At 39.2% G+C, this 17,335-nt stretch overlaps 1 protein-coding gene across 1 annotated transcript in view; it reads left to right on the forward strand.

Annotated features, from left to right (window-relative positions):
• ADAMTSL3 (ADAMTS-like 3) overlaps positions 1–17,335 on the forward strand; it is a gene marked incomplete at both ends in the record, with an annotated part of 86,245 nt that overhangs the window by 31,273 nt on the left and 37,637 nt on the right. The window contains 6 exons of the mRNA XM_010179581.1: positions 1,513–1,651; positions 3,222–3,272; positions 7,376–7,580; positions 8,456–8,603; positions 10,009–10,093; positions 16,973–17,259. Coding sequence (XP_010177883.1) covers positions 1,513–1,651; positions 3,222–3,272; positions 7,376–7,580; positions 8,456–8,603; positions 10,009–10,093; positions 16,973–17,259 — 915 coding nt within the window. The remainder of the gene's footprint in view (positions 1–1,512; positions 1,652–3,221; positions 3,273–7,375; positions 7,581–8,455; positions 8,604–10,008; positions 10,094–16,972; positions 17,260–17,335) is intronic.

Raw genomic sequence — 17,335 nt, forward strand, 5'->3', positions numbered from 1 at the left:
GTCTGGTGTTATGTTTTGAAAATTATAGCTGTGTGTCAATCTCTTTGAAATTAGCCAGCGTTGTCAATGCCCTACTTTGTAGCTGCATGTCTATAATATGAAAGTGGTACCTTTATCAACAGGGCTTGACGCTCTTGATGGCAGCCCCGAGAGAGACCGGTAACTGAAGATTCACAGAAACTAAGCTACTTGCTTACCCATTAAAGTAGTAGCATTAAGAGTGGCATATTACTCAGGCATGCAGGGAAGTTATAATGCAACTGCCTAGCTTTAACCTGTTATCTTGAAGTGCATTTAGTATCCGGATTATCTGTTTGGTGTCTCTTACTGGCAGTCAAATAAAAAGTTCCTCACAACAGAGACTTGGAAACGGTGAACCACCATTCCTCACTTGGGTGCTGCTTCTATATTTAATTTTGTAATCTCCATGTGTGGGAAGGGGGAGTGTCACGGGCATATCAGAAAGCAGAGTCAAGTTTGAATGAGCAAGAATGTTTAAAAATTGTGTTGATCTTGTTTACAAGTGGCATATCTTCATAGTGCTTCCAAGAACGGGAATGTATATGCTTTGTGCACTGGAACTGCTTAGTTCTTTATGGTTATCACTCTCATGCACAATGACACACTGAATCAGCCAAAAAGCACACAAGTGTAGCCGCTGATATATGATACTCTAGCATTTTCAGTAGACACTGGGACTTGTGCTGCTAGTTTATTGACTCTATTTGGATTTTAATTCTTGTGGTTTCAAACGTCTTTTTTTTTTACGTACCAGAACATCCTCCTGCTCTCCTCAATTAAAGTCCAAGTCAGCTCTTTTGAATGAGTCTTTTTTTCTTAGCTGAAAAAGCAACCTACTGGTTATGAAACTCAGATCCCTTCTTGTAACTAGTCTTCACACAGATTTTTATTTTTTTTTTCACAAAGTAGTTCCTTCAAGTTTTCTTTCGCTGGCTCTTCAACTAGGAATGTTCTTGAAACTACTTCTTGGTTTTCTACAGTTTAACTTAGCAATATTTTTGGATCTCATCTTCAATTCCTCTGGCTTTCTGTTTTAAGTGTTTAATTTTTTTAGCATGCGTGACTGTGTAATATAGCCCTCTAACATGCATGGTAACTCCTCCTTGGGGGAGGGCAGTTATACTTTCTAGAATGTGTAGTGGAACTGTATGACTTTGTAGGGTTGTGTCTGTGACAGAAGAGCTGCTCCAGTACGTGTATTCCAGCACCATGTAAAAATACGTATGCTTTTAGTCTTATACTTAGAATATTGTTAGAATAATGTGCCAGAGTCTCATCTAGTGTTAAGATAGGTTTACATAATTGTTTTGCTGAGTTGCCTTCAATGACGATCTGGTCCTGCATGTTCCTGTGCAGTGTTTCCTTATTTGAAAGCAAACCAAAGAAGAGTAACATGGGAAATTAATTCAATAGGCAGTGCATTACAGTGTGGGGAATAAGGCTGCTTTAATTTATCTCTGTTACCAAAATTTATCTTTGTTTCTGCATTAGGTTATCAGCTTAATTCAGCTGAATGCGTGGATATTCGTCTGAAGCGTGTTGTTCCTGACCACTATTGTCATTACTATCCAGAAAATAAGAAACCAAAGCCCAAGCTAAAAGAATGCAACATGGATCCCTGCCCTTCTAGGTTTGTCTGACAAATAAATTTGTGTGGTATAGTTGGTTACTAAAGAGCAGGCAGTCATATTGACTTCATTTCAGTTCTTTCCATCTTTAGGGCTACTTAATCTAGGTTGATTATTGCACACATGAGAGGTTGGTGCCACCACTGCCAACACATTTGTGGCACTTCTTCAGTGTTGTAGAATAGGAGACTTTGCTTTATACAGAACTACTATAGTTATGCATTTGTCTGTTCAAGAGCTGATTCTACTTTGTGTTTTGCGGAGTGGTACAGCACTAGTACAAGGGTTTTGTGAGATTGTGTGAGGAGGACAGATTGTTTGCCTGCTTTTGGATTTATGGGTGCTGCCATTCAGCATTTCTCATTAGACAGACAGTAGCTCCAGATCCCAGTCCACGTTACAAGTTTTGCACATGGTGTAACTTGGTTTATTCATCTGCCTTCTGTAAAAGTTTCATTCTTCATTTGTACCATGGAGCTGACCATTATTAAAGTTCGGGGGGCTTGTTTGTTTGTTTTTTTACACTAAGAAAAGAGAATCATTCAAAGTAAATATACTTGTGGTACAAATACCACAGAAAATTATTGCCAAATTACAAAGACTATAGTATACATAAATTGTATTGAATTGCACGACAGTATTTCAAACTAACTTTTGGATTGTATGGTGAGGTTTCCTGGCTGTGCTAAAGAATCTTAAAATAACATCACAGTATCAAGTCCCAGAACCTCACATTAATATGCCAGCTGGCCAAGCTAGAGTTATACGCAAGAAGAAAAGGAAACACTTTCAATGGATTTCATTTCCTATAGCTAAACTGTCCATTTCCTTTCATTCCTGTTGAACATAATCATTGATAGCGACCTCTAACAGTCATAGATGTGCAGTTTTAAGGTTTTTTTCCTGGAGAGCTGATCACTATATGGAGTGGTAACAATTCACTAATGCCTAATGGCAATGGGTGCCAAAGGTTGCAAAGCTGGAATGGGAAAATTAGGGAAAAAAAGCATAATTAGCTTTTTCCTTGCAAATTTAGCTTATACAGACAGAAAAAGGGAAGTACTACTGGATGTAATAGCATATCTGTTAATATTGGAAGTAGGCTTTATATCTGCTCTATGCTGTGCAGTTTCAATAAACAGCTCTTGAAGAGTCCTAAGTGCCATTCAGGTCCTATCTAGCAGTAATCCTGTGATACATTTATTTCACTGCCACTCATGTTCCTCGGCATACATTGTTACAGATGTAAGTGTGTAACCATTTTCTGGTTAATTAAGTAGCACAGACCTAAAGAATCACTGATAATAAATTTCTCTGCTGAAGGCTTGCCCATGTAATAATTTTTTGATGGTATGAGGTCGAGAAACTGCATGGTGAATAGATCTCTATCCCTGCAGAAGAGGTAAGATTATACAAGTCATTGTTTGCCACAAGGGTGATGTGTAGTAAATGTAAGATTCCCTCATTCCATGTTGGGAATTGCTTACTGTAAGCATGACTGCATAAAAGTATGTACTTGATGTACAGTCTCGAGTAGGAGGAATAATGATGCACTATTTATTTTGTTGACAGTGATGGATTTAAAGAAATCATGCCCTATGATCACTTCCAGCCCCTACCTCGGTATGTATAATCGAGATAGCATATGTGTCAGCATTAGCACAACTTTCAATGCAAATACAGTGTTTGACTACCAAGATCATGGAACATCATCTGATTTTTCTACTGTACAGGAGAGCAAGTTTATGACAATCCTGTACACATTTTTGAAGCTTGTGATTTATTTCAATGTGCTCTGGATGATTAATTCAACAGTTAAGAGGTTAATATGCTCTACTTGATAATTTCAACATGGGAGACTTTAGAATAAAGAGCTGTTCCTCTAAGCCTTATCCTGCTCTAGTGCTGAGATGTTCATCTCCTCTAAAATGCATGTATGAATTCTTGTCTGGAAGGGGTTTTTTTGAAGATATATGTAATGTATATATTCACTGATAGAACAGGTCTCCCTGTGTTACAGGATTCTAGATTTTTTTTTCCTTGAGAGGTCTCATTCCTCTGCTCTTCTTTAGACCTACACTCTTTATTGACATCAAGGCTGACCTATTCACTTCAAAGATCCTGAGTTGTCTGAATATCTATTGCCTAAAATTAAGTCATCAGAGCACAGCTTGTTGCCTTTTATTTATTTTTCTTTTTTACTTGCATCAATCACAAGAATGTAAAACTCTGGAAAGTTTAGATGTTTTGTAAAGAATGTTAGGACTAAAAAACATTGAGCCAGATTTACTGTTAAAGAATTATAGTTGATGGAATTAGATGCATATTTATCTGAGTTGAACCTCTGCTTTATTATGTCATGCAATGAATAATGTGTATTTTTCTAAAGAAGTAAAGATATGAAGTAATAAGAATGAAATCATAGACTTGCATGGCTCAGTGGAGCTACTGATTACAGCTGATATAAATGTCATAGTTTATTTCTGTAGCAATTTACGCTTGTTGTGGATCTGCTGTCCTGTGATGTACTTTGGCTTTCATACACAGATGGAGATTTTTTTTCCTCTACAGCTTTATCCTGTAAAGTTCCATAATTATATTCTGTCTCTCCCCTTCCATTTCTTCTGCCAATTCCTTTGTACTTCAGACCTCCCCTGGAACTCAGCACAATTTATTTACATCAATATTTCATCTTCTGAACTGCTCAGGGCTCGGAGACCAGTTGGAAGAGAAATTTAATACCCCTTTCTGTGCTTTACTGTGCTTAGCACGTTTGCATGACACTGTGGTGAGAGATTATATCTGTGATATATTCTCTTCTTTTGAACACTGAGAACTACAGAGGCCCACCTCATTTTGACACCTCAGTGTGTCCTGTCAGAAGGTATCACGATCTTCCTAGGTGCCACTCAGGAGTAAGAACTATAAGAGAGCAGATGGTCAAGCAGGGCTCAGAGTAGGTGCCTGCAGGAAGGAGAGGGAAGAGGCTGTGTTTCACTGGAAGGGCACATAAAGAAACATAACAGAGGTGTAAAAGCATCTTTTCTTGCTGGAATTTCTGGAAGAAAACAGCAGCTGAAACAGCCAGTTTGTGTACCTGCATCATGAGGTGCATCTGGTCCAGCACGGATGCAGGCCTTGCTTCATTGTAGCAAGAATGTATTTTCTCTGTGCTGTTGCCGGTCAAGTAACAGCAATGCTAAGTCTGTGCCAGTTCTGCTGGGGCTTCTTCACCCTTTCTTTTTATTGTTTTCTTTTCTTATCTGTTTCTTACGTGCTTGCCCAGGATTGTTTTTGCAAAGCAGGCAGAAAAGCAAAGTGCTTTAGATATGCTTGGGCAAATGTGTACAGACTCCTTCACCTTGACCAGCAGTCATACATCACACCTCCTGCGTGTCATGAGGGCCGTGTCGAAGCTGCTTTGCAGTCCTGTGGCATTTGCCACTCCTTTCCCATTCACACGAAGAAGTTGTGGGAAAGTCATGGTGCGCACCGCAAGATCTTGAAAGAGTTCTCCTGTGGCTAGAGTTGTAAATGCCGTACTGAAATATTTTTACAGATGGAGAATTCTTTTGAAATAAATAGAAAAATTTCCCAAGATGAAAATTTTCTTTAAAGCTTTTGGAATGCCTCCATTTATTTCAGACTTGTTGGACTGCTGAGGATCCCTTGACAGCTGTGGGTTCTGGAAAGTATCTCCTTGACTGCTTGCCCAAGACCCCCCTTTTCCCCAGTAGCCATGGACCTCACTCCATCTTGAAAATGCTTATGGGAGTATGGGATCTGGAGTGTGTTCGAAACTGATGAGATAAAGAAAAACAACTATAAAACTTCATGCTATAAACACTTGTGAGGCTAGTATTACATATAGCACAGTGAGCCTTACGTATATAAATCCATGAGCTGCTAATTCATTGAAGAGTTAATTGCTCTTTAGTTCCTGATTTTTTTTAAAGAAAATGAGTTAATGCTGGCTGTTCATTTAAGTCAAAGAAAAGTGTAGCTGTTTCTCTTCAAATATATTTTGCACTTGTGATATGATATGAGTATCTGGACATACAGCTTTATTGTGAATGTTTTTGAGTATATACTCTATGGCTAATGTTCCATGGCTTGCTGCATGTTTCATACTCACTCTTCTGTTGAGCTTAAGCATGATTAATATGTTTTTGTAGGCAGTTCAATGAATTGCTTAAAAGAGGAAGTATATTTGATTTACCTGCTGTATCACAGAAAGTGGGTAGGAATTACTTAAATTTACCTTTCGTTTATAAGCCTTTGCTTCATTTACTCTGAGATTATGACTTCCTGTATGATAGCTAGGTTACTCTTGATGGATTGATTTTGGTGGGATATTGTAGTACTTGCTGAGTCCATTGTTCATAATGGATATAATTTTTTTCATGATCCTTTCTGAGCCCCTGCAGTTGTAGCAGGAATAATTTTTAAACTAACAAGACATTGATGGAACATCAGGTGTGCTGCAGACCTCAATCATTTCCCCGGGCTTACCTTTCATTTGGGTGGGTGGTAGAAATAAAGCAAGAGATAGGAGGGTGGGGGACTTAGTGGAACCTGTAGACAAATACTATGACTTATCTCTAAACGTGACAGAAGCTGCACATTATTGAAGTTAGGTTTTGTTGAGAAGTGATTGCTTAAATGCACATTCATGTTAAGACCAAGAGATAAATGAAGCAGAGTTTGTAACATAAAAGCCTTCGTGTAATTCTCACTTCAGATGGTGCAGCAATCTCCACCTTTCTTGTAGTTAGGTCCAAGATCATGGATAGATGGCCATTCTGAGGATGTTCCCTCCCAGCAGGTTGTTTGTCATCCCTCTGTTGGAGGCCACTGCCCCAGAGTTCTGCTGGTTGTCAGGGCTGTGTGAGTTTTCCTTAATCTGTGCATCTCCCTGCTTCAAGAGCAATCAGCTAGGTTAGCTGAAGCAGCTGAAATGGATGAGCAGCTGCCTTCTGCTTGAAGCAAGTTGGAAAGTGTGAATACAAACTCATTCAAAGGCACTTTAGTGAAGGTGGAAAACTCTCACAGAACTGTGGTGATGACCAGCCAAATGATACCTGTCACTGTTTCATTTGTTCATGGTCTTTATGGATTAAAACAGTTTGAAATGAAATGGCTGGGTTTTCCTGAAGCAAGTATTAGAGTTCCCTTAAATATTCTTTCATTAACATATTTTTTTAAGGATAGTCTGCGTGCTGTGGGCAGTGATGAGCAACTGTGGGTAATAACACCCCCAGTCAGCGCAGCCAGATCTGTCTTTGTCTTTGGACTTCGTATAGTCACAAGTTGATCTCTGACAATGGTAATAGGAGCGTGTGTGACCATGTAAATTGACTGTGAAAAATACTCTAGTGAGATGCTTTGGACTATTTGCAAGTAAAGTCATTCCAATAATCGAACTCAGTATATTTAGGGTCTTTAACACATGTATGAGAATTAGGTTTGAAGTTATTTTGAGAAATGTACTTAAATTTTTAGTTCTATTTTTCTTCTAAATTTGCACAGGAATTTAACCCTGGAATAACGTGAGATATCTTTGTAATTTAATGTATTTATATTCTGTGTATATTTAAGGATCCAACAACAAACTGTCAGTGGGTTTTAATAACACTAAAGTTGGGTTCAATACTTTGCACTTTTAATAGAGGTTAGTGAAATAAAATAATAGCCTTATTTTTGATATGCGTGAGTTCTTTTTCTAGGTGGGAACATAACCCTTGGACTGCATGTTCAGTTTCCTGTGGAGGTGGTATTCAGAGAAGAAGTTTTGTGTGTGTAGAAGAGACCATACATGGAGAGATACTGCAAGTGGAAGAATGGAAATGCATGTATGCCCCTAAGCCCAAAGTCATTCAAACCTGCAATCTGTTTGATTGTCCGAAATGGGTGGCAATGGAATGGTCTCAAGTAAGTTGAAAAGTAATTTGGACCTTTTTCCTTGTTTTCTAAAAAAAGCCTCTAGTCTTATGTTACCATGTGTTTGTGAGCGCAGGGCTATGAGAAAAATACAGCCCTGCAAGCATAATTCACAGTACTTACTGGGAGACGTTTGTGCAAAGTAATTTGGCTTGATAATCATAATGTTAATGTGCCTGTGTGGAGAAAAATGCATATAGAATTATTTATGCCTGTTGAATTCCTGCTTTACGTTGAAGAGAAATTAGAGCCAAAGGTCAGGCCCCTTTGCAATCAGGTAATCTGTCTCTCAATTTTTGGTAAATGTAATATTTCACTGCATATAATAGCTAAAGGCATGTCTGTCTAGGGGCTGACATGCCTGCAAGGGTGATTTTCCAGAATTCTTGCCTTTCATTGTAGTAACAAGAACATAAAGCCAACTTATCTTGGCTGTAGTTATCTGATACAGTAAGATAGCTCAACACTTCTATAATTCCTTAGTTCATCCAAATGACATCACTGACAAAGAGTGAAGAAACTGTTCTTGCAGCACGTCTGACCCAGCTGTAACTGCAAATGACCACTGTGAGAGCGCGTATTCTCAGTACATAGCCACTTCTCTTTCAGACTGTTGCCAATCAGATAAGCTTTACAGAACCCCGAGAAATCACTTGCATACCCAAAGCTTAGACATTTTTTCCAGCATCAACCTTTCCTTTATTCACCTAGTAATATAGGGACAAATTCATACGTCTTCTATACCTGTTTGATGGTGGAAAAACCTTAGCAAACACATCATCAATACTTCTAACTTGCTTTTTAGCGGTATTTGTAAACATAATAAAAAAAGAAACAGCGTGAGATGGTTGCATTGTCTCCTGCAGTGCACAGTGACCTGTGGCAGAGGCTTGCGTTACCGAGTGGTGCTGTGTATTGACCACCGTGGGCAGCACGTCGGCGGCTGCAATCCACAACTGAAACTGCACATAAAAGAAGAGTGCATCGTGCCAATACCATGTTACAAGCCAAAAGGTAACTGGAATTTTGTCTGGTTCTGTTATTGTTTTACATTTTTGTTAAGAGAATTAAAAGCCCCTGGTAACCTTTTTCACAAATGCCAGAAGCTGGAATTTACTACAACTTATTTCAGTCTTGGCAGAAACAAGCATTTTAATTATTGGTGCTCGGAAAAGTGCCCTGCTGATATTTTTTGCTGATAATGTGGCCAGACTGTTGTGAGGTGAACATGCTGTATCTATACAGCCTGGTCAAATTGGGAAAGCCAAAATTAATGAGTTCAACATGGAGAGGAGTTGTTCAATAACACTTGAAATGGGAATGACACTCTGTATGAGTATCACCTGGGACGTTGTTCGTTTGCATCCCATTAAATGTGTCAGCATTCTTAGTGGGCCTCATCAGTTCATTAAGTTATAATCAGATTGTTTTCCCTTTCTCTTTTCCATTGCTGCATATTTGAAAGGTCTGTAACAATAATGTAAATTGACAGATATTCTCTAAAAGAGTTGGGAAGATGAAAAAAAAAACCCAAAATGAGGAGGGAAACTAGTATATCTTGTCCCTTGCTTATTTCTGTCCCTCTGGGCCCACAGAATTTTAGTGGGTACTACTCCCATTCTCTCAGTTTTTATTTGAAAGGTTGTATTTCAGACCTTCACAACTCTTCATAAAGCTTTACATAGAAAAAGTGAAATCTATCTGTAGACAACCCTATGTTTCTCTTCAGGCTGTTTTCAGACTCTAGAGAATTCTTTGGGCAGAAAACTCTTCAGGGTTAAACCATGAAGTAGAAACTAGCACTGAAATTTAAAGAAACTTCTGGGGTTTTACTTAAGTTGAGAGGCAGAGATCTTCAATTGGCTTATAGTACTCCAATAAAAGCCATCACAAAAATGTAGGATATATACACAGATAAAAGAAGCTAGTGTTGTTTTTTAAAATTATTTTCAATTTTGAGAAACCTCACTCAGAAAAAAACCCCAAAACATTTTCTGTGAAAACTTTCTAATGAAGCCTGTGTATCTGGAGAGCAATGTGCATTTGCGATGCTCTGGCGTCCTTTTTCCACAGTGAACTTGAGTTATGATGATAATCTATTACACTGAGAAATAAGCCACAATCTACTAGGAAATGCCTGCATTTGGAAGAAGACGTGGGCAGGAAGTAAAAGACTAAACAGGGATGGAAATTGAATTACTGGTACCCTCTCAGTAAAAAGGGGTGTCAGAATGGAGTCAAACATCATGAAGGAATTTTCTAGTAGATTATGTTTTCCTCAGTGTGTCTTTATTCAAAAGCATTAGACCAATAGGCAATGTAGTGTGAAGTGCTAAGGTGAATAACACTAACATCTATGTATTGCTTTGATTTTGGAGCAGTTACTGAATATGTGTCGTTTTGGTTTTTTCTCTAACAGAAAAAAATCCTGTGGAAGCAAAATTGCCGTGGTTTAAACAGGCACATGAAATGGAGGAGACCAGAACAGTCTCAGAAGAGCCAACGTAAGTGCGTTGTCTTTTAGAGGGAAGCAACTTTTCCGGCATACTTTGTGGATTATCTGGACTGGCTGTTGCTATGCAGTTCGCTTGGACAGTTGGCCCTCCCTGGGAGATGAGTTGTTGAGCTGTTCCAATTTTACATAGCTTTGTTTCTGGAGCTCCTGTTCTGGATGACACAGAGCTGCTCTATTGTAGTGTCCCTATATCATTCAAGCAATGCAAAATAATCTTAATTTATGGTGATCTAATTTAGCCAATTAAGCCCTTATTAATGCATGTGGAAGCATTTCAACAGACATAAATTAAATAAAGTCAGTTTTATCCCAGTCATTGCTGTTACCTCAAGAATGTAGTGGTTGTATTAAAAATGAAGAGGTACTTTGTAAGGTTGCCAGGATTTCCTTGGGGGGTGAGACCAATGCATTAAAAAAGTGAGAAAAACCTGCTGATCTCTGAGCTTAGCTGAATCTGTGGGGATAAGTTGTGATATTTTACACGTGTGTGTGTGCGGAATAACATCTGGATTTTGTGAGTGCCCTTAAAAGATGATGAGGATAAGCCTCGCAATGTTCAAGTCCTGGGGATGAAAGCATAACTTAAATCCAGCTGCACTTGTTCCTCTCCCTTGTATGTTAGGGCATCCGCACAATTGCTTATATCCCCTGTGTACGTTTCACATATATGTGTGTCCAATATCTTCAGTACATAACATGTAACTTTCTATAAGGTTTTCATGAGAGATCTTGAACAGTACTCTCTTGTGCTTAGCCAAATTCTGCGTTCATTTGTAGCAATGTTAGTTTAAAATAATTTAGACGAGCTTAGTGAAGTTACTTTGGATTTATATTGCTCTGAGAGCAGAGTTTGCCCCATAACTTCTATTTTAATTCCTCCATCTAGCTATTCCTGATTTTTGGCATCCATGCACCAACAGGTGTGATCATGAGTAATAAAATCTTTACACCTGCACTGACTCACAGCAGAAACCTCTTGCCAAACAGGTGCTTGCATAGTTATGGTGACTCTACATTAAACTTTTCACTTCTCTAGCCTCTCAAGTCACGTGTCATCCTACTGTGAGCAGTTATTTTACTCTCCAAATTGGTGGCCATGAATTCAGACAGGGTAGTAGCTAAGATATAAAAATAAAGTGTGATTGTTGAAGGGGGTGATGCAATCAAATGTGCCTGTTGAATGTCAGCATATCAGAAGGAAAGTATATGAGGCCACCTCTAAAAAGGATTCAACATGACGCCATAAAGAAAGTGATCTCCAGCATTACAAAATCATGCTGTTGGAAGCGTGAGCTAATGTAGTCTCTAGTTTTTAGGATCCTTTAGCAGCAGTCTGACAGAACAAGCAGGGAGGACTGGCAGGGAACACAGCTTGTTAGTTCAGAGTATATTTAGAATATAATAGAGCTGAGCTGGCAACTTTGTAATGGCTTCCCTTGTATCTTGTCCTCACAAAGAACGCAGTTATTCATTCATGCCTTCCTCAACATGACCCATGTATTCTGCTGCAGCTCACAAAGTGAATGCAGACGTGTTTGAGTTCTCAGTGCGTGTCCTGTCACAGCTGTGCAGTTTTGCAGTTTCCTGTTTGTTTCTTTTTTCCTCTTCTTCACTTACTCTGGGGACCTAGATTCTCTTCATCTTTCATTCATCATCCTCATCCTGTCCTGAGAATATTTCCTTCTCATTTTCCAGAAGCATCCCAATTAACAAGCGATAGGACAAGAGGAAATGGCCTCAAGTTGTGCCAAGGGAGGTTTGGACTGGTTATTGAGGAAAATTTTGTCACTGAAAGAGTTATCAAGCATTGGAACAGAGTGTCCAGGGAAGAGGTGGAGTCATCATCCCTGGAGGTGTTTAAAAGATGTGCAGATGGGGTGCTTAGGGACGTGGTTTAGTGGTGGACTTGGCAGTGTTAGGTTGGACTCAATGATCTTAAAGGTCTTTTGCAACATAAACGGCTCTGTGATTCTGTTCTATGACCTTCACTGAAGTCTAAAAGGTTTCTCCAGCCACTTCTTGCTGATGAGCCTTCTCTGCCATCCTCTTCACTGAGGTGTTGCTGAGGTGCTGTGCTTTCCCAGTCAGGGTACTCCAGGCTGTCCTGGGACCAGCTGTAATGCTGCAGCCAGATCCCCCATTAGTTTCTTTTTACCTGTCTTCTGCTGCCACATGGTCTTACCTCATTCTACTCAGGAAGCTGGCAGGTAAGGAGAAATGAGAAATAACTGATCCCTGACTTCATTCCTCTTTGCAGATTGCCTGTTGGTCATGTGGACAGTGGTTTGCAAACATCTCAGAAGATGCTTTGAATCTCATGCCTTCACTGCTCTGGTCTTTTCCAGCTGGAGTGAGATTATTGGGTCAGGGTTTAAGATTTAAAAAGAAACTGTAACAATAGGTTGTTACTTCTCCGAGAGTAAATTATAACTAGATTTCCCTCTGGTTTGTGTCTGTTTAGCTTTGTTTTCTGTAGTTTACACATGACACGGTGATAACTCACAGCCCACCTCTAGCCTAGCAGGAGGTTTATGATTTCCTTGGTAAAATACCATCACTGTTAATTTTAGTTATTCTCTTGTCATCCAAACTTAAACCACAACATGAAGTCTCAACTTCTAGTCCATCCTATATTACAACTGTCTTTCTGTGCTTTCATGTGATACTTTAGTTGATAATGAATAGGAGAATAAATGCAGCTGTGTTCTAGAACCCACAATTGATGGATATGCCAAAAGTAGCTTGTGGAAGATAAATGCTTCTGCCGCTGTGGTCTACCATGGCTGGTGTCCTGAATTTACATAGAGGGGGAACGTTCAAACGCTTCTTTTTTATTATTAGCAAAATAAAAAATGACTGCCCTTAAAGTGAGGCCAAGAAAAATGTAGGTCTGACCTTTTTAGTTTTCAGTTGTGGAATGTGATGACAGTTGATACCAATCATTATTTTAAACGTTCTTCCCTTGAGCCTTCTTAGTTACAGTGGGATTCGCAGAGAAGCTCCAGAAAAGTTTTTACATTCTTTTTATTAATCGTAACTTCAACTGCCTTTTCCCTGTCATGGCTTAGGATAAAACTAAACTGCTTTCAAAAGCCGATATATTTTTTTCAGCGACCTGAGCTAAAAAGTCATCACTGGGTTTGTGGAGTTGCACTCGTGAATGTGAAATGCGGTGTCTTTCATAAAGGTTGCTGCCTATTGCTTGAGTAATTTTCACAGAAATGTTCCCTTTGTGCCTTTCGTGATAGAGAATTATACATTTTTCACAGCTGCCTCTCTGAAAATGGGCTGGTGGTTTTGTCCAACACATTATACTCCAGGTTGGTAAAACCTGGCAGTGCAACTCTGCTTAGAGCAGGCGAGGGTGGTGCTTCATGGAGGGGTAGGGTGCCAGTGTCGTGGAAGTTCTGTCCCAGTAAGCAGCCAACATTTCAGATGCTTCTGCAAACTTTTATCCAGGCCCCTTTCTGCAATAGAGTTGGAGTGGAAATATCACAAGAGCAGCCTTCCCCACCCCGCCCCCCAGGATTTAGGCATTTCCTGTCTTAACTGAAAGCAAGAACTGCAGGCATGAGGAAAATATAAAAAAATGAGACACCATGTTTTCCAAGTTTTTAGAAAGCTGCAGAAGGCTGTGCTAAGTTTTCAGTTCAGATTTGATTGGGTTGGATCAGGCTGTTCTGCCCCAGTTTTGTCATCAGTAGTTTGGGTCACTGCTTTATTTTGCAGGTCATCCCACACTGGCTTTTTCAGAGTGTGCCAGATGAGTGCACGTTTCCATTAGTGTTAGACTGATAACACTGCAGCACGGACATGCTCTCCACTGCATCTGTAGTGTGTACATCACTTATGACTGTGCAGGTGATTAGAGAAGCATTTGTTTTCTACATTGCACTGGGAAGAATGAGTGTACAAAAAGGCTGATTGTGAAAAGTTGTGCCTGTATTTTTCCATTCTTTTCCCTTTTTTTTTTTAATCAGAAGAGCCTCATCAACAACCTTAGTTAAATATATCAGAAAATCACAGAATCACAGAACGTTAGGGATTGGAAGGGACCTCAAAAGCTCATCCAGTCCAATCCCCCTGCCGGAGCAGGAACACCCAGATGAGGTTACACAGGAAGGCGTCCAGGCAAATGATTTAGAGTTACCACCATCCTATCCATTCCATTACAAATTCCTGATGATCTGCAAGGCATCGTAATACAAGTGCTTTGATACTTCTTAATCCTGACCTGAGATCACTCTGAGTGTGTGCCCATCAAATGCAGACTGAATTTGCTTCAGGGAAGTATTGTGTCCAAAGCCTTGCCATGTGTGCCATGAATGGCAGAGTAAAAAATACGTCACTTCTGAGGTTGATGGAGTTTGCTTTAATGATCTGTCACAGGCTTTTGTTGTGCATATGTTAAAAAATAAGAATAAAATTTAAAAAATAATTTGCCTGAATTCAAAATTCAGATACAATGCCAAGCTCTGCCTCTGTCCAGTGAGTTCCTTGCTCTAATTTTGTGTTAACATTTTCTCTCCATTGGCTTCTGTTGAAGGTATTTAAAGTGTGACTTTAACATGGTCATCCTTTGAAAAGTTCTACAATTTAGGATTTTAATAGCTAAATAGTTATGTGACTAGTTTAGCAAAGGCCAAGGTATAATAAAAAGTATTTTGGGTGGGTTTTTTTATCTTGCACTTCACTGAAAAATACCAGACACTAATATTCAACAGGAAAACCTCAATTATAATATAGGCTTGCTGTAAGTCAAAGAAAAAGTGCTTAGAATTTTCAGAGTTTCTTTATAAATCAATTGGTTGCTGAATGAAAGGATTGCTGTGGTTCAAAATTTCCTTTCATTTATATAGGAATTCGAAAGAACGCGTTATACATTATTTTTGGAATTTTTTAATGCAGTACACAAAACTAAAACTAATTTCTGGTATGCTGCTGTCATGCTTTTACCAAAAAAAGTTATTTGCTTTCAGACTGTAAACTGTTCGGTGTGGCCAGAATACCTACCAGCTCTTCAACTATAAATGTCCATCAGTTTTATTTTTCCAATTAGGTGCATAACTATACATGGATTTATACTTTATTTTTTTTTTACACAGAAGGAGAGCAAAGTCATAATTTTGTTGGAGCTATGCACAATGGCCTTGATCCAATAAAGCACTTAAGCCCAAGTCTAACTCTGAACACATTGTAGCCCTATTGACTTCAAAGGACTGCTAATATGCTTAAAGTTAGGCACATGCTTAAGTGTTTTGTTGGATGAGGGTGATTTTGCCATGGCCACCCTAGGTAGTTTCCATGGCCGCCTTTGAAAAGACTGTGAGATCTGATGTTTAGCTGATTTTTATCTGCTGGAGTAAGAGCGAGCCTTCCTTTGCGGCTTTTCCCACAGACCTCCAGTTAGAGTTTGTTATCAAAAGCATCTGGACATTGACCCCTGCCAGCTGTGCCATTGGACTCCATGGGCTGTTAGGCTGCACCAGTTGGGCATTTACTCAGATTTTTATCTCTGCAGGACACAGCCATTCACCAATTTGATAATACTCAGTTTTTCTTGGGGTTTATGCCAAGCTCAGCTTGGGTGACTACCCCAAGGACTGAATTTGAGTATCTTTATGGGTTATCCACTCATCTGTTCTCCTTTCTTCTATTTGATTCTTCCTCTGTATATACTGGCAAGAATTTATTGGCTCAAGATGATAAACTGTCCACAGAGTCAACCACACTGTGTTGACGTTTTTCTATGCTTACTGTGTATGCAGAACGTAAATACTGATTTTCGTCTTACACATGTGTTCTTATATTTGTAAAGGCAGCCTTCCTGCAGTAAAGAGAAAGATAAGGAAAATCAAAGATAAGGAGAAAATCTTGGAATCATAATTTGGATTTTTCCTTCCAAATAAGTTTCTAGCATCAGTCAAATATATTCTCCTGTATTTTCCATTTGATCATCAGCTGCATTCGGACATAATAAAGAACAACTGCAACCTTCTGAAAAAATGTCCTATGAAACTCTGTATTTGATTTCTTATAAATTGTACCCCGGAGTCACTCAGGATGACTTTATTAATGAAATTCAGCCCCTTGGCTCTAGTGCTGTTTTGAAAATTACTATCAGATATTAACGTGACTCCCGAAGTCAGAGAATATTATAGACTAAAACGTCCTTTTATTCAGTAAATTAATGATCTGTAAAATAAGATTTTACTGTAGTTCATCAAGAGCCTAAATGCTTTCTAATAAAAATGATGGATTATAGATGGAGCTGGTTAGCCCTCGTTATTGAAGATGGGAGGCTTCTTCCAAGATGGACTCTCAACAGCAGCCTGTGGTGGTGTGCACTGGAGATAGCTAGATTGGAAAGGTGCTTTTCTTCTGTCTGTTTGCTGATTATTAGCATATGACATAAGGTGATGTCCTTTCTCAGGCTTAAGCAGACTGCAAATATACTTTCGGCTTGTGCCTACGTTTGCATACCTGGGGAGCTCTTTTATATCCTATAGGTATGTCTTCATGAAATTTCTCCCTTTTTTCCACTGAAAGGAGTTTGAGAAAAGATTTAGGTGATGTACTTTTTCCTCCAAAAAGGATACAGCTTTCTCTTTTCCTCATTATTCTTTCTCCTCTTTTCCTACATATTTTCCTTTGTGAATTTTGAGAAATGGTCTGGGATAAGTCACAAGTGAAAGGCTTAAGACAATTGATTATGCTTTCCATTTCAGCATCCAATAGTATTATGTGTTGTCTGCTTTGTGTACAAACATACGTTTATGTGTTTTAGCTCTGTTTTAACTGTGCACACACAGACACAATTATTTGGAATAAAGTGGCAGTTTTTCTACTGCACTGTGATTATTTGCAGGTTTATTCCTGAACCCTGGTCTCCATGCAGTGCCACGTGTGGCAATGGCATACAGGTGCGAGATGTGAAGTGCCGGATCCTCCTCGCGTTTACTCAGACTGAGGTTGAATTGCCTGAGGAGGAATGTGAAGACGTGAAGCCACCAACAGAACGAGTCTGTCACCAGGCATCTTGTGATAGCGATCCTGTCCCCTACACACCAGCGTTTTCACATACTGAAGATGGCAGTGTGATTTATGACTGGGAATACATTGGTTTTACTCCCTGTTCAGCCACGTGTCTGGGAGGTACCTTTATTTACTTATTTATCATGAGTTTGGCACTGTTTGATGTTGTTGGGTCTTCTGTTAGCGTTACCCTAAA

The sequence above is a fragment of the Mesitornis unicolor genome, unplaced genomic scaffold, assembly GCF_000695765.1.
Source record: "Mesitornis unicolor isolate BGI_N332 unplaced genomic scaffold, ASM69576v1 scaffold20252, whole genome shotgun sequence".
NCBI classification, from domain to species: domain Eukaryota; kingdom Metazoa; phylum Chordata; class Aves; order Mesitornithiformes; family Mesitornithidae; genus Mesitornis; species Mesitornis unicolor.